At 25.7% G+C, this 23333-nt stretch overlaps 1 protein-coding gene across 9 annotated transcripts; it reads left to right on the top strand.

The window, feature by feature from the left end:
• Positions 1 to 205: 205 nt before the first annotated feature.
• LOC112598125 (RNA binding protein fox-1 homolog 2-like) lies at positions 206 to 22458 on the top strand. 9 transcript variants are annotated; one of them, XM_025344494.1, is made up of 12 exons: positions 206 to 706; positions 866 to 1060; positions 3312 to 3365; positions 4338 to 4430; positions 6808 to 6871; positions 7379 to 7414; positions 9686 to 9914; positions 12483 to 12543; positions 12925 to 12942; positions 15870 to 16108; positions 19163 to 19235; positions 21194 to 22457. In XM_025344494.1, the coding sequence occupies exons 1-12, from the start codon at positions 206 to 208 to the stop codon at positions 21233 to 21235; spliced, it is 1605 nt and encodes a 534-aa protein (XP_025200279.1). In that variant the 3' UTR covers positions 21236 to 22457. The 9 variants fall into 9 exon arrangements, 5 of the variants coding, with proteins under 5 accessions (XP_025200279.1, XP_025200271.1, XP_025200296.1 ...); XM_025344486.1 differs by having other exon boundaries at positions 12468 to 12543; XR_003114874.1 differs by lacking the exon at positions 15870 to 16108 and having other exon boundaries at positions 12468 to 12543; positions 21194 to 22458.
• The last annotated feature ends 875 nt before the right edge of the window (positions 22459 to 23333 follow it).

The raw sequence follows: 23333 nt of genomic DNA, 5'->3' as shown, positions 1-23333 counted from the left end.
GGTTGTTAGGCATTTATCTTTGATTAGCATTTATGAAAATAACTTGATAAAAAATGTTTTTAAATATCTAACCTTTAAAATTAAACAATTAGTTGTACTCTAACATTTTCACCAAAAATAATGTAGTTAATTGTAATATTATATTATTTACAATATCAATGATTTCTAAAAAAATAATAATGAATTACCATTATGTTTACAGCAAATGGTTCAAGGAGGAATTGATCCATATGCATCACTCGCGGCAGCGTCTGGTGCATTCCCTATGCAACAACCCGGACAAATGGCTGCAATGACACTTAAGATGGCCAATCCTCAACAACCAACTCTAATGCCTGCTACGGTGGCTGCACCTCAAAATACAGCTCCACTTCCACCTCAGGTGACTGTAGAAAATGATCCACCATTGCCGCCAATTGCATACTCACCTCCGACTGGGCTTAACATGTCCCTGGCATCTCAACAACAACAGCAGCAGCATCAACAGCATCAACAGCATCAACAGCATCAACAACATCAACAACAGCAGCAGCAACAACAACAACAACAGCAGCAGCAGCAGCAGCAGCAACAACAACAACAACAACAGCAGCAGCAGCAGCAGCAACAACAACAACAACAACAGCAGCAGCAGCAGCAACAATCTGCTGTTGGATTGATCAAGTCTGAACAACAACAAATCACAGTCACTACAGTATCACAACCGGTAAGTATTTGGGTTAAGGTTTAATATTTTGGTCAATTGGATGATTTGCTAATAACATTTTCCACTCACTCTGTAATGGCCTATTAGTAATATTTTTTTGTATAATCCAGAAACAGCTAGTTCATTTTGTCATATATTTTTTTTTTTTGTGATGTATAGTTGGAATGTACTAATGCCACAAATGCATTGACTACACCTGTGTCAGTATCTGTAGCCTCACCAACGAACATTACCAATGTTGGAGCTGGGTCCCCTTGTTCATCTAGCGAAGACAAAAATATCCAATCAAAGAGACTTCATGTATCAAATATACCCTTTAGATTTAGAGAGCCTGATTTGCGTGCCATGTTTGGGGTAATTAAATAATATTTTGTTTGATTAATATAATTTAAAATTATGATGTTGATTTTTATCTGCTAAATGTCCTGTATATCAATTATATAAACATATCTAATTATAATTACTTTGATATATTGCTTGTGTTTTGTTGTATACAAATTTATTTAAATTTAATGCTCTAACTTAAAGACTTAATTTTAATGCGCTAAAATGATAAAATAAGATGTTTTTAAGCTCTGAATATTAATCAGAATATTCTTTTATTCATAAATAAAATATTTTTTACAATGCAATAAAATTCCAAGAAAAACAAATAAAAATAATAGTTAATTTTTACTTTATATGATTAATTGTAATAGATAACATAATTTAATATAAGAGAATAATATTTATTATTTTCTGATTTATGAACTGAAAAAATAAAAATAAAATATTTAGGTAAAAGAAAATTAAATTAAATAAAACAATTTATACATGAAAAACAACAACATAGTATTGTATATTTTAATTAAGTAAAAAAATTACTTAACTTGTTACTCAAGTATAATTCTAATAAAATGAATTTACTCTTCAATAATAAGAGTAACTTTGTTACTTTTAGTTTACAAAAATTCAAAAAATTTAACTAGCACATAGTTATTTCTCTAATTTCTTATTAAAGTCTATCAAAAATCAATGTAAATGAAAGTAATGTATGAGTATAACTTGAACAATATGTTAAAAAAAATTGAAAAAAAAATGTATTTCGACAACAGTAAACTAAATAAATATAATGCGAGTAAATGTGTTATCCAAAAGTTAAAAAACTAAATTGAGATAAATTTAAATTTAAAATAATATATTTATTAGTTATTATAAATATTTATAGTAGTTTTTTCTGATCAATAAAAAATTATAATTTTTATTTTTAATATTTAAAATAGTTATGCGTTATATTTTAGAGGTTACTTTTTAATAGTAATTTTTCATTACATTTTTGTTACCTTAAAATTTTTTAACAAATATACGTAATATATAATTTTACTGCTATATACCGTGTATTTAAATAGTTTTTAACATATTTTGATAAGTATATACATTATTACAATAATTTATTTCACCATTGGCGTGACAAACAATTACTTCAAAGGTAATTGTTACAGAGATTTTTTTTTAAAAATGGGATTGGATGATGGTTGTTGGGTTTTCAAATACTAAATGTAATATGATCAGTGGCGTAGCCAGGATTTTACGAGTTGAAGAGGGTTAAGTGAAAATTAAACTTTGTTTTTTTTCTGTTTTCGTTATGTTTGTTGCCTTATTGAACTATTCAAGAACAAAGTTTAGTTGTAAACTTGTGAATATACAATAATATAAATAATACATTTATTAGACGTGGAAAGACAATGGCGAGGACTTTAAACACCCAAAACCCCTCCTGTCTACGCCACTGAATATGATACTCCATATTATGTAGTTAATATTGATCTAAAATATAATTAGATGTATTATATTATTATGCATTAATCATACTTGCAATTTATGTTGGCCATTCTCCTCACACATTCTTGTATCAGTAGTAGCAGGTTGGTCTTTGGTATATTTTTGCCTCTGGAGAGTTTCCACTTTGCCATACCAATGTATATCATAAAATATTTATTTCTATATCAATGTTTTTTTTGGAAACATAAATCTTCAATAAATCGTAGTTGAAATTTGCTGAAATTTTCATTTTTCTGTCACTGAGTAAACAATTAATTAAATATTAATTCAAATTTTATTTAATATGCACGAAAAAAATAAAAAATTACTCCTAAAATGTATTATTTTATTGTGTTAACTATTCTTTAATATTGAAAGATGCATTTTTCATTCAGTAAAAAGTTGTGTACATTACGTTAGAGAATTAAAAATCAAGAAAGCTTATTTATTTTAAACTGCATAATCTTAAAAATATTCAATTATGAAAACACAAAACTACTTAAAAATTAAGAACTTATCCAAGTTTATAAGATATAGGGTCAAAATAAATGTACAATAAACTTTTATTGCAAAAACTAAACCATCAATATTCATGTATTGTTGTAAAAATATTCATCATATGTAAGCTTTTAAAAAATTTATGTTTAAAATAATAATGTTTCTAGATTCCAACACATGTACAACTGTTGCATACAATTTTTAATCTATTTCAATTATTATTTTATTTATATATTTTGTATAGTTTCAAAGTAAAATTAATGTTGTGGTTTATTTGGTCTTAACATTATGTTATTTATTTTTTCAGCAATTTGGACCAATTCTAGATGTCGAAATTATATTTAATGAGCGTGGATCAAAGGTAATTATGGTTAATTTGAATCAATTAAAATATTATAATTACTATAAAATGTATATCTTGAATAAATAAATAAACCATTCACGCTTTTTTGGCAGCTAAGTAACTTTAAATAATACATTGACTTAATAATAAAACTATTCAATTAAATATAATATTTTTAATAATAAATAATTTTTAAATAGATAGTTAATTAAAAATATATCTATATGTCTTTAAAAAAAATAAAAATAAATATAACTATTATTGATAAATTATTTTACAACTTTGTCCTAAGGGGTTTAAAAATAAATATTAAATCATATTATTCTAGGGTGGTTATTTACTTTTGGTTTTAATTTTTAAATTAATATTTTAATATTTTAATTTAATAATAATAACTAAAATATAAAAATTATACTTAAATAATATATATTCTAGAAAGTTTATCTCCAAATAATATTTTTTTTAATTCCCAGTATGAATAAAAAAAATGCCTATTGAAGATTTTCATTGTACTGTGAGATTTTAGTATTAAATCCTTTTCTTTATACATTTTTCCATATCCAAAATGGACAATTTTTGGGAGCATTCACACAACGCTATAAGTAGCGCAATATTTTATGTTTTTACTTAACACTAGTTTATCATTGACACGTAATTAATAGCACAATAACGCTAATAAAAATGTATACTGCTTAAAAGTTCCACTTTCTTGTGAAACGCTATACATAATGAATGCTGGACTAACTTAGCATTTACTGTACTATTTTTTATTATTTTTTATTATTGTATAGTGTTAACTGTGAACGTCAATGTTCGCTTTCCCCAAACAAATTTAACTAAATAATTTTCATCTGAATTCTTTAAGATTAAAGTTAAAAACATTTAAAAACTATATAAAATTGAATTTACTACTTAGTAATAATAATAAACAATTTATTTTCTGTTGAGTTTGTTTATTTGCATGTGTTTTGTTGTGTGTGTTGCATGCAGGGATTCGGTTTTGTAACGTTTGGGAATAGCGCTGACGCTGATGAGGCTCGCGAACATCTTCACGGAACAGTTGTTGAAGGCAGAAAAATAGAGGTTTGCATGCAAATATTTATGCTATTATATATATTATATATATAAACATACTTATATTTTTACTTATAATTTATATGTTTACACTTATTACATAGTAAGACTAATCACGACGTAGAAACTTAATTGTTTATAAGCCATTGTAAAAACTCTTAATCATTATTATTATTATTATTATCATTATTATTATTATTATTATTATTATTATTATTATTATTATTATTTTAGTGCTTATATTTTCAATACTTTCCTGAACCATACAAAATATTTGTGTAATATAAAAATATTCATTTGTTTAATATTTTACTATATATGATTAATTGTTTTAAAGTTTTTTTGTCTTTTTATTTGCTAAATACATGAATAATATTAATGGTACATGAATGATGGAAGTTGGGAATTAATAGGATTTTTTTTTATTTTGAATGAAAAGTTCATCCTGTTTCATTCATATTGGCAAAGCATAATGCTTAGTTATGCCATTTTTATTAATGAATTTATCAAAATAGGAATTAATCTTTGTACCTAATATTTTGTACAAATATTTTTATTTTTATAATGATTTTATAATTTTATTTAAACTTAATTTTTTAATTAAAAACTATCTTAATGTTTATATTTTATTTATTTCAAAATACTTCATTAACATTCATGTAACTTGTATGCTGATCATGATATTTTTTTATATTTATTATGTATTTATCATTTTACTAATTAGGTTTATTGCTTTGAAACATGCCTATTACTACATAATATACTGTATGTATCACTTGTATATTGTTTAACATTTAGCTAATAATTTTATATTGATTACTGATGCTAAAATTAAGTAACCACTAATTTATTGACAAAAATCAGCATAGAAATTACTGTCGCGTGTCTTCTACTGTCCAAACTATATTGTACTGTTTGACTTAATCTTGGTCACAGTTTAATTGCTATTGTTGGTTAGATGGTGATAGTCCAGAAAGGATTTCTACTGTGGATTAATATATATATTGGCAATGATTATTTAAATTCTATGATAACAATGTATTTCATTAGCATAATTCTATTTAAACAAATTGTCAGTAATAAGTTAAATTTTTCTAAATGAAAATTTATTCAGCAAAGTAATGTCAAATTCAAATAATTCTTCTTATTAATATTTTATTAGAATATTCATTTTACAAGATTCAATACTATTATTATTTTTATTAATCTGCAAAATGTGTAGTAATATAAATAAAAATATGCATGCAAAAAATGAAAAAAAATAAATATTTTATTTGTATTGGGACTGAGATGTGTGTGAACGAATATTTGTTATTTGTTTGTTAGGTAGATAATTCTAAAGCTTCAAACTTCTAAATTATTTTCTTTGAAAGGTCTCGCAGTTTATTTTGTTGGCACTCAGTTTGTGAATGTTCGATTCAGAAGTATGGGTACTTATATAGTGATTTGTTATTACCACCAGCATCATTCAATCATATTTTGTTTTAGGTAATTTTAATTTTTTTAGTGTAGTTAATTTGAAAGGAAAATATGTTGCATATTGCTATTCTTGAATTTTTCAATAATAAAATATTATTGTAAATCCTTCCATGTATCAAGACGCTCGATTGTAATTGAATGATAATTTGCATGATGCTTCAGTCACGACTATGGGCCTGGCTGTAAAATAAATTTTTTCTTGTCTTATTCCTCTTTTAATGTGTCTAGTTCCTTGATTATAAAAACTTCATCGTTCCTATTTAAGACGTAATATTAAAAAAACAATAAATAAAAATAATGAAATCCCTATACTTTTATTTATACCTACACTTTCACATTCTACAACATATTCTGACTATTACGTGTTTCCGAAGGCTAGTATTGATTGTAGGTTACAAGCGTGATTTAGAGGTCTCGTGTCAAGCGTTTCTTTTCTGTGTTTCAAAGTGTCAGATTATTTGACATTTCTTTGCTGATCGGGTGAATTTATCCAGACGCACTACTACCCTGGGACGAATATACCAATTTTATTATGTCGTTGACGACAAGTAAGTATGCTGTAGACTAGTTACGATTTCATATAATATATTATGTATAATACGAAAATTATATTTTCGGCGTTATTTATGTATAAATATGTATAGATATCCGACAAATTTGTTAATAATGGAATTGGAATTCTAATATTTTAATTTGCTTTTATTTTAACTTTTTTGTAATTTACTTAATTTCAATTTCATTATCGCATAACGTGTATGTAATAGTTTTAAGTCAAATTTATCTTATTGTAATATTAGTTATAAATTATAATTATTATTAATCTGTGTGTATTAAATTATGTATTTAATTTAATGTGTAGGAACTTCATAATTATTTAAAATATTCGAATTTCATTTTAATATTTTAGGTGAACAATGCAACAGCTAGAGTGCAGACTAAAAAAGTAGCGGCTCCTTTGCAATTACCAAATGGTTAGTATTTTTTTTTAAATTTTTAATCTATAATGTAGCGAGTAAATTTTAAGAAATATAGTTTTTATTTTAAGCATATATATACATACATAGGTTTATTTTACATATAAAATCATAATATATAGACGAATATTATGTACATAAAGTACTCACTAAAATGGCTTTCTTCACTATTGTTGCTTATAAACATATTCATTTGGGCATTTGGCAATATATTTGATAATTTTTTTCTATGCTAATAGTAATAATATACATGTGATAAAATTCCAATTTAAAATTCATAAAATATTATTTAGAACGTCTCGAAATGAGAATTCTAAACACCTTTAATGGCTTTAAATAATTTGTAGGTATTTTTCTTTAAGTATCAGTACCGTGTTTAGTTTTTCTTTATGAGGTAGATAATAGTGTGATCTTGGGATATATAACTTCCAAAGTATATGATTCATTTATAGTTTTCCAATATGGTATTTACGTTTTGTTTTGTGTTTTGGTTGATTTCAATAGTATTACTCTCTAGAAACGGAGTATTGCCGAACCTTGGTGAGAAACTGTTTGCAAAAATTAGTGCATGAATCCAAAACATTGACCATATTTTGTCGTATTTCATGCTTAAATATTGTTTTATTTAGACGTTGATTTGCATTATTTAAAGAGCATGATATTTTACACGACCGTTTTATTATTTTTGAACACATCTCAGTTGTATTATGTGTTAGGTCACATAAATTGTGTTTCACTTAATTTGTAATATCTATATTGTAGTTACATAATTAAGTATTAACTAAAAGTTTCCTAAAACATAAGTAATATGAGTATTTAATATATAGTAGTTTTTTTTATAAATTACAATTTTATTGGTTGTTTGGGAACTTTATAAATTCATGCTTTTGTATACTTTTTTAAATTACGCTTTAAGTAGTTGCATTACATTATATGTATAATATTGTATGTATGGTAAATTAATTATGTATTGGCTAACATTTGGTTTGTTCTTATTGTGGTTTGCAGTTTGTGTTCAGTGGCCTGAGGGTAAGTAAACTGCCAGTGCAATGTAAAAAACTAAATGTAGGACTTGCATGATCTAACTAACATTTAAATAAGTAGTTTTTTTTGTTATATACTGTTCGTTTAGAATTTCTTAAAAGTTAAATGGCTAATTTAGATTTTGATTAGATCAAAAAGCATGATACACGTTACGTATACATATGAAATATATATGAATGTGCCATCGCGGAAATAACTGCAATAAATAATTTTTTGTTACGTCAAATCCTATTGCAGTATCTGTACTCAATAATAAAATATGTCGTCATCATTAAGAAATTATTATCAATACAATAAAAAAGCGTATTTAAAATCGCGTTTAAATAACCTCGTTTTGAAGTATTATATTTTGATATACTGATTTCTTTTAGCATGTAAACTTTAAACATATAATATGAGCTAAAGATAATAAACTACAACGATGTATAGGTACGAGGTGATTTTTTTGAGCATTCTCATTTCGTTATAATACCTACGTATTAATTTTGATTTTCACAATGTTTATATATACCTACCTATTTAAAGACCGTATTTAAAAACTTAAATTCTTACAGTAATCATGGGAATACAAATATTGTATTCAAACCTGCAACCCTTTTCTACAAATTCTTTAGTAAGTTGAGTATTTTTTTTTTCTTTGACATTTTTGTTTATTGCAGAATTCAAAGTTTATATGGTTCTGACATCTTTGTAAATATCAATAGTATTGTATAGTCTAGAATAAATCATTATCTTAATTTTATTAAATATCCTTATAAGAAGACACTATAACTGTGTATATTGTCTCCGTTTTACAAGTTCATACCTATGTAGAAAATTTTCGCTCAGCAATTCACACGTGTAAATTTGTTAATTTGAAAATAAGATAAATTGATTTATTATAAAACTTAACGGTAAACAAATTATTTGCGTTCTTTTATCAATTTCTTGCGATTGTTAAATTTTTTAGCGAGTGTTGTGTCTATCAAATAACTAACTTGCTTAAAACCTAGAGTTAGTTGAAACATAAATGTTAGGCTTAAATAACTAGTTCAATTTCTAATATTAATACCCACAAAAAAAAAAAAAAATTAATCGTTTGTATAGAAATTTGCATAAAAATTGAAGTATTTGAATTTCAAGAAAAAATGTTTGTGCTGCCGGGTAGAACAGATGTTAATAAATCCAAATATTCGAATACAAATGGTTATTCACAGGCTGTACGTACATTGTTTTCTTTTTTAACCTACCCACAACAAAATAAAACGTATTAACGCAAAATCGTTCATGTTGTTGAGTAACCTTAGAGTTGTCATTTATTACAAAAATGATAAAAGGTAATATTTTTGAGAGTTTGATATATTGGTTTAGTATTTTATTATTATTATTTAATTTTATATTACTAGGGCTCTAAATATAAAACAAAATACCGTGCTTCCAAAAATATTATCCTCTATAATTGTTGTAATAGTTGATTTTATGCTAATGCGCTTTGTCAAGTTGCGCGTGAGTCAAAGAGAGAAAACAGTGTGTTAACATAATATTAATAATAAGTAAAAAACTTTAGAAAATCTTCATTTGAATACAGTTAGTCGTTTAAGATCACGAAGGTAAACAAGTAAACGCGATGAGTGTGCTCAATAAATTGCCGTACGTGTATAATAATTTAAGAACGCTTTTCGTGGGGCACGGGCATAAAAAAAAAATAAAATGTAAAAACAAAATAAAATCATTATTCTAATTATAATGTCATCGCGCACACGCGGTATTTTTTTTCTATTTCATCAGCCGCTGCAGCAGCACTCAGAGGGGCAGCCATACAGCGCGGCCGGGCTGTAGCGGCCGCGAATGCCGTCAGGAACGCGGCCGCAATGGCTGCCGTGGCCGCGGCGTCCAACGGTGGATTTCCGTCGGTTGGCGCTCCAGGATTTAACGCTGCCAGACTGCCAGCGACCAGTATTGCCGTCACGCCCAATCCGTTACAAGCCATCAACACGGCTCCCGGTACTTACGCCCCGTGAGTTTAAAAATATTCATAAATTTATTATCTATTAATTTATTACAGATCTATTAATATTTATAATAAAAGTTTGAGTAGCCGCCGACATCAATACGGCGGCTACTCAAACTTTTTCTGTTTTCGAGTTGAAATTAAAATTTCAAGTATTAAAATATTTAAAACTGCTCAATTACATTGGAGATTCCCATAAGTGTTTTATAACTATATTATCAGTTATCACTGTTTAGTTGCGTATGATGAGCAGAGCTGTGAACTTAATTTTCGTGTTTTCATCGTTGTTTTCACGTCTTTAAATTAACGTTATTTGTTTGAATAATGAAATTGTTATAAAACTGGGAAAAAAAGTACAAACATCGTGTTACTTCACTAATTTTATACACAATGTGTTTCGTTAACAACCTATGTTTTATTTTTGTTTTGAGTTCACTTAGCCCGCATATGTTGTTTCCGTCTTACATACGTACAACATAGTAAAAACCATTTTACGCGGGCAAAAACCACTTAGGCACAGTTCAAATTAAGCGACCAAATTTCACACTAGAAAGAGAAGATTTTGGACTATGCAACATCTTTTTTTATTTTTGTCTTTATAACAACATTAAGAACTATAACAAAAGTTATTTAAGTTTTATAAACACAAAAATAATGAAATTTGAAACAATAAGAATTTTTTTGTATTAATAATATCAAAAAATTAAAAGCGTTGTTCGCAGTTTAAAATCTCTTTCTAGTGTGAAAATTTGGTTGCTTAATTCTTGCCCGCGTGAAACGGTTTTTTACTGATGTACGTTTATGAGACAGAGACAACATATGTAGATGAAGCATCTTCTTAAATTTCATTTTAATTATTATGAATGATTAAAACTTTCATGATTTACGTAGTTCTAAACTAAAATTAATTTTTTTTATTGAGCTTCTATGTTAAATTTCAATTTAATAGATTTTCTACATTTTATAAAGTTATACTTTAAACAATAATAACAATTTTTATTTTATGTATTTTAATATAACATTATTATCGATTAAACTTATGCAAAATTAAACGAATTAGTTTGTTTTATGTTTTCTTTTTTTATTATAGATTTATAATAGATAATCATTTCATTTTCTATTGCGAGTAATAATTAAAACTATGCTCATGCACAGAAAAATACATAAAATTAATTATCTGTGAGTCTTAACTAATATTATTCGTTATATTTTGATCTGTGACACATTAATATTAATTAATTTTAAATTATTGATAACAAAGCATTTTCATTCATATAATAATATTATCTGCGTGTAATTTTGTTCTAATTCAATTTTATTTTGTATTACAATACCATCGATTAAGTATTTTACGACGTTCGTCGTAGCTGAATTATATTCAAAATAACTGGTTTTGCAAGTTATGAAAATACGCAGATATTTCAGATAACCAGTTAGGCATAAAATTATAATATGTATGCACATACTATACAGTATACACTACACTGTAGTCATTTTGGTTTCAAATAACGTTGCATACAAATGAACAAACAAAAAAAATTCTTAAATTTTAAATTCTCGTCCAATACTGTAAAATAGGTTTAATCTCGATTTTTATTTTATATGTATAATAATTAAATTATTTTTTATCTATTGATACAGTATTGTATAAAATAATGTAAAATATTTATGTTATTATAAACCTTAAAAGTAATAAATAATATAATATATTCAACAACAATATTATGCTCCCATTTTTGACGACCCTAATTTTTTATTTATTATTTGAACGTAGGAAATATCGTGAAAATGTAGGTATCCTGAAATAAAATAACGAATAAACGTATTTATAATTTATTTTTATTTGACTAAGTTATTAGTAGGGGAGCAAAATTACTCACTTATTTTATATTAATCTCTTATCCAATCTAAATAATTATATAAACAATAAATTCTTTGTTGGATAATTTATTGTAAACATATACATTTATAGAAAATTGTTATTATTTTAATATGTTATACTTGAATGTTAAAGCAAAATATTGGCTATCATTTTTTTTTCTTATTAGAAGAAAAACTTACAATTTGTAATTATTTAATGGAATAAGTAAATAGAATAATTAGTAAATACCTACATTATAATAACAAGACGTAGAAACACATTATGAAGTTATCACTTTACAATAAACTTTTTAACAACATTATTAAGTATAATATTCATATTTATGAAAAAAAATCAGACATATTTATTATGATTTTGTGAAATAAAATTTTATAAATTTATGAAATAAGTTTTCAAAATGTATTGTTATTTATGATTTAAAATATTTTATAGTTACATAGATAGTTTTTACCGTTTAAGTAATATTTATGTCTTTAAAATAAAATAGAATAACGTTTACTATTATGTGTAAAAAATACGAAAATGAACGATTAATATCTTTTAATGGTTTTATTATTTGTTAGAATATTATTTATAAGTATATGAATTACTTTTTAATTATTAGTATTAGATACTATGATTGAAAATATTGAGAAAAACTGTAAACAATGTTTACGGCTTTTCATTCTAACCATTAGTAAAATGTGTTTCAGTGGAGTGTACTATGATCCATTTCTGGCAGCTCAAGCTGCAGACAATAACTACAGGTTACAGGTAATATTTTTGTATCATTTAAACTTTTTATTTTTTATATTAATCATTAATGAATGTTTTAAATATTTTATAAAAAAACATAAAGAACCTACCATGTTAAATTTATAATATATTATAATTTATATTTATACGAGTCGACAAAAATGGGAGGTTAAACATTGTCTTTTTTAAGCTTGTCGGGTTTCTCGCTCCACTTCATAAAACAATTATTTTTATTTGTTTTAATTCGATTTATATTCAAATGTGGTCGGTTATAAGCTCACAAATAATAATGTGCTTCGCGTTTAAACTGTATTTTAAGGCGTTTTATATTGATTATGAAAAGGTGACCCAATAAATAAATTAAGAATTAGTTGAACTGGTGTTGGTATTTTTTTTCAGGCAGGAGCAGTCAATGAGGTAAATGACGATTCATATAATATAATCACAAAACTATTCCTATCCTATAAAATTTTCTTACTCTTCATTTCTTTTTTTATTTTTAATGCATTAAATTACTATATCAAAAAAAAAAAAAAAAAAAACTTGCGTTCCTTTTCTATATTTGAACATGAACAATTTTCTCAATTCATTCCAATCGTCATTCTTGAAATTCGTTTTAGAAAAAAATCTTATGTGTAACGGATTACAAAGGCTGGAAAAGGGAAATATAACGTGAGTTTTATATACGAAAAAACATGACGAATGGCATGGCCGGCCTTTTTTTCTTGACATCACCGCTTCTATAATGTAGATGCACTGAGAAATCAGTGTCTTGATCAATATTTTATATTTTATTATATGCGGTTACAAAGTAATATTTGTATATACCTATATTATATTAATTTTATTAACACCAAATTCTGTTATTCGGAATTTTCCTGAAAGTTTGTACTAATCGGTTACATATATAGAGCGCTAATCATTATTTATTATTAACACTACGTTACATATATATTTTAATTTTTGCACAGTCTTTGATTCCTGTGATTTTTTTTGATTTTTTTTGTTTTTTAGAACATTAGGCATTTGTTGCCTGATTTTAGAATCAATAGCATTTATGAACATTAATGTCACACACACATTCACGTACACATAGTACATACGTGTTATATTATTAGGTATACATAGCGAAAGGTATATTATGCATTACGATCATTTTGACATTTAATTGAAGTTCATTTATAATATTATGTCTACGACAACAATAGCAAGCACTATAATACATCCCCGTTTACCAAGTCATATACATGTAATCCATTTACTTAGTTATGTTTAAATACGACGTAATATGATGTATATGTGTACACTTTTAAATGTTTACACTAATATATTGTTAGTCTATAGAGTGAAGGGTGAAAAAGATATTCATAAATAATTCAAACAACACGATTAATGTGGAAATGTGTCGCTACCCCGAAGTGGTAATTGGCATCAGTTGAGTATTTAATTTCTACGTTAGACTTTGATTGGTATAAGACTGTGCAACATATTTAGTGTTTATTTATTTATTTTTCGGTGGCGGAATCGTTTGTGAAATTTTTTATATATTGAAATGGCCTATTATTAAAAAAAAAAGTAAAAATAATAATAATAAAAAATTGCATGTGACAATATATATATATATATACGAGCACAAACTCACTCGCTATAACTATTATACAGGTTGAATTATCTAGTATGTTTAACAAATTTTTTTATCGTATCTATATTTGTACAAGGAAAACAAATTTGTTGTTTATTAGTCGTTTTTTATAACCTAAATAATATGTACCTACATAAAATATATACGTACATTTAATTATTATTATTATGTGTACATGTATATTGTATTTTTAATTTTAATTTAATTTTTTTTTTTTTGGGTTGCCTGTTATTTCTTTCTCCTTACATATATATATATTGTGTATTGGCTGTTTTGTTGGGGAAATATGTAGACGAAAAGCTATGCTTGTAGCGTTTCACTGAGAAAATAAAAATTTCAAATTTGGGTATTATCATAATAATTAATAACTCTACTTAATACTATATTAGCCTTGGTTGAAAATAAATAAATATATATATATATGTATATATTTGTATAATTATGTGTCTTATCATTTATTTGTGTTGCTAGAAATGTACTGCTATCTATTATAATATTAAATGGAACATTTTAGGATGATATGCCACATATTAGCTGAACGTACAGCTAACTGTTGCATGTGAAATGGTTCATAGTGGTTTTTTTTTAATTTTTTTTTTTTAAGTATCCACATATATATAAATTAGACAGTTTTCAAATAATTTTTATTCATAATATTATAAATTTATAAATTTATTATTATTATTTATAATTTTTTCTGTTTTATTCTCTTTACTATAACCGTAGGAATTATTACATCATAATTCGTAATTAATAATGAAATCTGGTACCTATATGTATGATTTTAACGCACGGACTTCGTCAATTTATATTCATAGATTATAGAATCATTTCACATATAAAAACATTTAAATGTAGATGAGGTGCCTGATTGTGGATAATTATTTTATTTATTTTTTCGTCTTGATTAACCAAAACCGTAGGTATATTATCTTACATTTCTAATAAAATCACAAGTATTTAGAGGTTTTTATAATTCGATTACACTGTACTGGACAAGTTATAATTTTATTTATTCCTATCGTCCTATTATTATCATATATATTATTATTGTTATTTTATATACAGTATACACTGATATATTATTATTCAGTGTGGCTTTTACACCTCGCGATTTTCTACTTTTCAATCGTATCCTTACTTATTTATTAACTTTCCTAAGTGTACGTTATTGCATCGCGGTAAATTTATATAATAGAATTAATATTGTTTTGTTTTTAAAAAATGTATGTATTTTTAAATTATTATACTTAACATGCATATTACCTTTATTCAATTCTTGTCCAATTTTGTGTTGATAAATATTATATATATATATATATATATACTTACAGGTGGATTTTGTTTATTTTGTATTTTACATATTTTTGTTGCTGTTATCGGTGGTTTAGGGTTAAAACGTATTCTACATAAGTAATAATGGAAAAGCGCAACTTAACGTTATATATATATATTATTATATTCATATAATCGTTATACGAGTATATTAATTGTTTTTCATTTACTAAGTACATTAAATACTTTTATACTATACTATATTATACTATATATATACAACAACAAGAATAATATATAATAATAATATAATGCTTGATTGATTCCGGTATAACGCGTCCACGTGTGATAATGTGCCTGCATTTTTTTTTTTTTTTTTTTTTGTAAATGTAACGAATTTTTGTTTTACTAATCGTTCCAAAAACAGGTAGCTGCCGCAGCAGCAGCCGCATCGCCCCTACTTAAGGCCGCAGCCGCAGCCCAAGGGACTCCAGCGTTGTCGTCCGCCGCAGCGGTGGCCCAAGCGCAACAGGCGTCCTACGTTGCCGCCGCCACGTATACGGCCGCAGCGGCTAGAGCGTATAATGCGGCGGCTGCAGCCGCCAACAACCAGATGGCCAACCCGGCGGCCGCCGCCGCTGCTACGTACACGGCTTTGCCAGCTGGGTGAGAGTGATAATAAACTATATCATGACGATGATGATAAATTTTATGTCCCTTATAAAGTATAATTACCTATATTATGCGATGATATTATTATTATTATTTCACCAAACACACTGCACGGCCGTCGTCATGATCAGTTAATCAGTAGCTCTATACATGTATATAATATTATGATTTAAATTTACGAAAATTACGTTTTTCACATCCTCATAAACGTACTCAAGGAGAGAATGGTTCATAGGATTAGATAGATCGCTTCATTATTGATTATAACATTTATAACGTGGCATAATCTTTTGTACCTATATAATTCTTAAAATTTGACCTCGGTGACAACAAACATAACTCAAAAAAGTATCAGATTTTTTTTTCATATTAAATACAATTTGAAATCGTTTTTTCTTTTGGTTGGTTTCACTGATTATTTATGATTTATTCTAGGAGGTATTATTTAACTACTAAAATAATATATCTAATTTAAAATTATATCTTTTATTTATTAAATAGATATAATTACTTACTTTCATACTTATAAGATTTGTAAAAAATATGCCCCCTCCCCCATAGCAAATTTCCAAGTATGCTTCTATAATATAGTAAGTCATAGCGAAGAGCTGAAAATATAATTATCATCGATCACCTATCAGAAGCATGTTTTAGGAACAAGTAACAGCGATTTTTCCCTTATAATTTTCCCGTTTAACACATTATACTTAAAATCTAAACACTCAATATTAAATGTTCAATTTTCATGAAAAAAAATAAAATATGAAATCTATTTATTTAGTATTTTTTAGTATTTTGTGTTGACATTGGAAAACGATTAAATTCTTTTAAAACCATCTCCAAAATACAGCTATCCATTTTCAGGCTATAAATAAATAGGGTATCCAATGTCATCCAAACATCACAATATAATATTTTTTAAATACTTAATTAAAATACTGTAAAAATTCACTCTGCTTAATACATTAATTTATATCGCTTTCTACTCTAAATTTAGGCTATTGCTGTGTGAACAGTTATACAATCATTATTTTCCAAACTTCTTATTTTTTTTAGTTGCAACCGCGTATAATTGATTTTAATTCGTTTAGATAATCACGCAGCTGTTTGCGTTTTTGAAACTTCGGGTTTTCCTCATTTTTTGTAGTCGTTGAGGGTATAAAAAAAAGTTGAGAGCCGGATTTGTTTAACTACTGAATTTTCGATCACTCTCGCGCAAGCCGAAATACAATACATTACGGGAAATTTGACAACATTAAACACTATACGAGTGGTATATAGTATATACCATCGTTAAAGTGTTGTTGCCGTCGTGTTGGTATTTTGACGTCACCAATAATATTATTAATATATCCAATAGATTGCGTGCTTATCCTATCAAAACACAAATTCATCATATTATTATTCTTTTCCAAAGTGGATAGTGTTCATGTAATTGTATCATATTATTGTATAGTGAAAAATAATTTTGATAGATATACGTTGCACACACATACCAATAAAACACTTGTAAATTTAACATCGGATACATCATATATCATACAATGTGTCACTTTACATTTATACATTCTATAATAAACCCATAATACACTGCTTCACATGTCTCGTTTTTTTTTACTTACACGTGTTACAATATTACATTTTCTTTATCAGATTTATTCGACAATATAGCGGTCAACATAAACAAATACATTCTTCATTCGTCGCAGTTTAACTGCGAAGACTAGTTCCAATAATGCCTGCTTTAAAACGGTAGAAATAACACCTCCATAAAATTTAAAAAAATAAAAAATATAGATACTAGGTAATTCAATTGAACTAATATTTTATTAAAAATCAAGTTTTATTTCTTTGTAAAACTATTTATTCCATATTCGATATTAACTTATTAATATATTTAGCGTTGAATCTCCAGGTGATACACCTATTATTTTATAATAAACTATATTTATACTGACTTACCAATATGCGTACACACACTTATTTGTTCTTAAAAATCTATTTATGCTGAATATGTCCAGTGTGGCTCATTATATTCTTAAAGATTAATGAATAATAATTAACGTGTGTATAATTGATTTCATATTTAAACAGCTTCTATTTTAAATGCTAATTGCATTATTTATTCAACTCTCGGATGGAACAATATCATCACACATTAAAATAATAAAATGTTAAAAGTTATGTTCTCGTACTCCAAAATGAATAGAATATTTCACTATTATTTATTATATATTACGTACATTAATTTTTTGTAATGATTATTAATAAATTAATATTCATATGATATTATTGTATATTTGTGTGCACGTCGTCTAAATGTTCGTATTAAACGTCAAAACCTTTACTAATACACATATTTTGTATGTTTTTCAAAGGGTAATGAAATAAAACACATTCATTATTCAAAAATTAATTTCATAATCTATTTATTATATTATATGTATGTATAGAAACGTTTAACTGACACGGCAATGGAATTGTATATTTACTTAGTTAGTGACGAGTAAAAAAAAACTGCATGCAAGTACATATTTTTCTTTTACTGTAGTATAAAAACTAAAAGCTTTTTATTTTGTGTTAATTCGTTCTGTAATTTGGCTTTGTATAGCTTATATATATTATTTGTTCATATCTTTTAGATAAAATATTTTTATTTATGTTTTGTGTAGTCTTTTTGGTTCGATGTAACTTCCGCATTTTTTACGTGTTGTGTGAATTTGTTTTGTTATACATATTATTTATTTATTTATATTTTTATTCCAATTGATTAATTATTGTCAACCAATATCATATTTTCATTTATTACGTTATATAAGGGTAAAAAGTCACTTCAAAGAAAAAATATTTATATTTATTTCGTTTATTTTTGAATTTTTAGTTTTGATTAGTGGTAGGTAGGTTAGGTTTTTTAAATTTTAAATAATACGAACTAAATCCGTATTTTTAACAGACATTTTACCATACATACCATACCTATACCTATTACGCGTGTATAAATCAATAACTAATTTTGTATTATTTTGTTTTTAACGAATGGATTTTTAGATATACTGGGCGTGAATACACCGCAGAATCATACTTAGCTAGTCACGGTATCGGTCCAGTCACTGGATACGGGGTCAGTATATTATTATCTTATAAACACATATATATTTTATATATAATTATTATAATATAATATTACAAAAATATTGATGTTAAGTTTTTACCGAAGTGCTCGTTCCTAAATATTTTACCGTTCAACCGGTTTTTCGGCATTCGAAACACGACCGCATGTCCACGATATAATAGCGATAAAAATGAATATAAAATATAAAATTTTTATTACAGATTTACAGTCCGACGCTATCTTAACATTACCAAATATTTTTTTTAAATTTAAAATAATTTATTCATCGTTTAATTTTTAATTGAAAAATGAACTCTACTGTTCACATCATTTATACTTAAAAACTTAAGGTATACGTGATAATCGAGTTATTCTTATACGTAAATCATAAATTTCATTTATCCGTATAGATTGATATTCAATAACCGTTTTCGTTGAATCGATTTTTTCATTTGATTTTTAGTGCCTTAAAGCAGGGGTGATCAAAATGTTAATAAATACATTTTATATAATTTGATAATTTTTTTATAAACGTATACCTTAAAAATTAAAATTCATAATAATAATAAGTACATTTTAATTTTATAAAAAATACACGAGCCGCATCTGACAATGACCAGAGCCACATTTGGCTCGCTAGCCGCAAGTTGGACACCCCTGCTATAGTGTAGTTTGTCTAGTTTCTAATAATTGCTGCTATATATGATAGTGCACAATAATAATTGACCTTAAAGGTCTCTATGTATATGTTGGTGAGAGCCTACCCTACAACAACGAAATACCAATGCGATATAATATTCGTTGTGTACCTACACGTTATAAAATACGATCGAGTAAAATAATATTATAAATAATAATATTGTATCAATGATAATATAATTAATGAATGTTATGTAATTTATGTAATCACACTGCTAAGGACGCATGAAACGTGTTTTCATTAAAATTAATTGGATTTATATCATGTTATCAAGTATCGTTCTATACGGTTTATTGAATTAATTTTATTACTGTCATTTGATGGACCATAAAATGATTTGCGAAATTATTTATCAGTGTCCGGCCAATGTAGTTATAAACGACGGTTGGCGCTAAACAATATTACATAAAAAAAAAAAAACTTCTTGCGTTTAATTAAAACGATTTATTTTCGTTATTTTTAGTTATCGGTGGCGTAACAAGGTCAGAGGGCTAGCATTTCAATTTACGTCTATTACCCCTATTCTAATCTACTATAAAAAAAATTTCATAAATTTTATCCTTATCATCCATCCTATTAGCATTAATGGAGCTTAGTCTTACTCCTCTTCCTTTCCACCACATGACTGAATAATTTTATCATGTTTTAAAAGAAAAAAATCAATCTAATTATTTACTTATACGCCCACTAGAATGACGACGTCAGTAGCCCTTTGTATAGATTATACAATATTATAATTTTGATGCTTATAAAATATAATATGAATCCACAGATCAGTTTTCAGAATAAAATAATAAAATATAAAAATAACTTAAAATGTATCATGTGCGTATAAAATGTATTTAACTTCACGATGTTTAAATTACCTACTAATTATTTAAGTTTTAAAATTAATGTTATTGTTTCTTTTGAAATTGTTTATGTCGGAAAATATTCGTGGATAATGATTAGTTTGTAGATTTATTATCTCGAAAAATTATGATAAGAAAAAGTATTCTCGTATTACCCTATATTATTTAGGCTTTACTAGTTATAAAAACATAATTTTTCACCAAAATAATTTTGATTAAGTATTAATTGATAAAAATAGTTTAACGAATTATATATTTGTAAGATATTATAGTTGAAACATTTTACTTTATAAATAAAATCTGGCCAAATAAAAAAAATCAAATATCTTTGTCTCAATTGTTTAATATTATTTTTTAACTCGTGTACACCTACTATATTGTATAATATAATGTTTTGTTTTTACATTTGATTTCAGCCAATGTACCGAAGTGGTTACAACCGATTCACCCCGTACTGATTATAATATATAAGATAATAATATTATCCTACGAGATTATTATATAAATTACAATTAATTATAATTTTTACTCAAACATATATGTGTAAGAAGGCAGCCATATAAAATAGTATTTATATATATATATATATATATATATATATACTATTATATCCATTGATATGCATATAAATTTGATAACGCGGTGACGAGATGAATTTAGATTATATTAACATTCTTCCATCTGGTACCTCCTCTCCCCAACCGTGTGAGAGACTTGGGCAATAACTTTTGTAATACTTTTTGAAAAATTATACCACATAAATATAATATATAATAAACGTTGTACTTATTACATAATTAATTAATAACTGTAGTCGTCTGCATTTATCTCTGTTACCGTCGTTGTCAATATTGCGTAAAAAGTATAAAAAGCTGACTACCCGACCCTTTCTACTAGCCTCCACTTCAACCGCTTAGATTTTTTTTAATAGTTAAATTATTTTAAGTATTAATTGTATATTAACGATTTAGGACTCAGAACCCTTTCCGAATTTTGTACATCCATGTATTTTGTACGCCATTAATTTGCTTATATTATTATTTTAATTGTTATTATATAATTATTATTATGATTCATTTTCTGATCCCTGCTGACCATCATTTGTTTCCTCTACTCCGTTTCCAAATATTGTTGAAATATATCGATAAGTAGTAACTATGAACAAAATATCATGACAAAAAAATATACATAAAAAACAAAAAAAAAAAAAATTACCTTAGATTAGAATGCTTACATTTGTATGATATACTATATTATATTTGTTATTATTATTATTATTATTATTTGACATAAAATCGTTCGAATCTCAATTGATGGACATTCGTGAGTTGGTGGGGAAAAAAAAGAATCTCGACAGTAATAATTAATTTTTAAAAATAATGATGGAATAGTAACAACATTGAGAATGGCGCTCGTTAAGGATGACGGACGATCAGTGAATTTTCTCTTTTCTAAGAGTAAAATTTTATCACCGTCGTTACCTTTTGATTCGTCTGTTGCTAAAACACCACCTTCGTCCACCATTATTTTAGCGTGTATGTGTGCGTGTATATATATATATATAGATATGTATGTATATTATTTTAAATTATAGGAAAAACGATCTGAATGTTCACCAACCAACAAATATATACTATATTATATATTAGAGCTCTCTCAATTTGTTTGTTTATTTATATGTTTTTTTTTTTAGTTCATTTTATTACTTATATATATAATAATATATTATAATTTTAAGTTTTATTATTACTATTATATTATTTTTTTCTTTTTTACGGAAGCTCCGAACAAGAAACATCACACTTAGAATTTTTTTTTTGTATAATACAATTATTATTATCATTATTATATATATATATATATATATATTACTATTTAACATTTCTGTACAATCGTATTTAGTTAATTTATTTATTCTGTTAGCGAGTACAAAATGATGTAATATTTATTTATGTATATTATTTTAAATAATGATAATAATAATAGCGCACAACATAATATTATGTACATTTTTTTTTCTAAACAAAAGAACCGCACAAATATTATCGTGTTACGAAACCAAAAAGAAAATAATTTAAATAAAAACAATTGTGTACCAATTATTCAATTGTTAATATAATATTATAAAATATATACTTTTAATCCAAATTTTGTTTATCCCCTCCCCTTGTTATTATTATAATTTGTAATGATATTTTATAAAATGAACAATTATTATAATATTTTATGGTTCAAATTTTGAAAATATGTTTATTTATATTTCCTTTTCCAGTCTAATACATTCCTTTTTTTTTTTTACTTAGTTATCGATCATAGTATAAAATAATAATCAGATTTGACATTTAATAGTATTGTATTTACCATTTAATATTTTATGTTTATTTAAAAGTGTATCTAACACTGAAATAAGTTTCTATGTCTTATCATCAATTATAAATACAATAGCCTATAGGAGTATAGTCTATAGATGCTATACTTAGTTATGCTAAATGAGATGGTAATAGGATTTTTGTTTAAATGTTTAATATTATGTCTTAAATCATTGTGATTCATACA

The sequence above is a fragment of the Melanaphis sacchari genome, unplaced genomic scaffold (assembly GCF_002803265.2).
Source record: "Melanaphis sacchari strain LSU unplaced genomic scaffold, SCAv2.0 Contig0_pilon_pilon, whole genome shotgun sequence".
In the NCBI taxonomy this organism is placed as follows: domain Eukaryota; kingdom Metazoa; phylum Arthropoda; class Insecta; order Hemiptera; family Aphididae; genus Melanaphis; species Melanaphis sacchari.
This window is presented reverse-complemented; position numbering and strand designations above follow the sequence as displayed.

Bases quoted from the DNA above. Each gene is read 5' to 3' on its own strand.
- LOC112598125 (XM_025344486.1), top strand. From the start codon at position 206: ATGGTTCAAGGAGGAATTGATCCATATGCATCACTCGCGGCAGCGTCT. The intron at 4,431-6,807 runs GTTTGCATGCAA...TTAATATTTTAG, and splicing joins TTGAAGGCAGAAAAATAGAG to GTGAACAATGCAACAGCTAG. The intron at 7,415-9,685 runs GTGAGAAACTGT...CTATTTCATCAG, and splicing joins CGGAGTATTGCCGAACCTTG to CCGCTGCAGCAGCACTCAGA.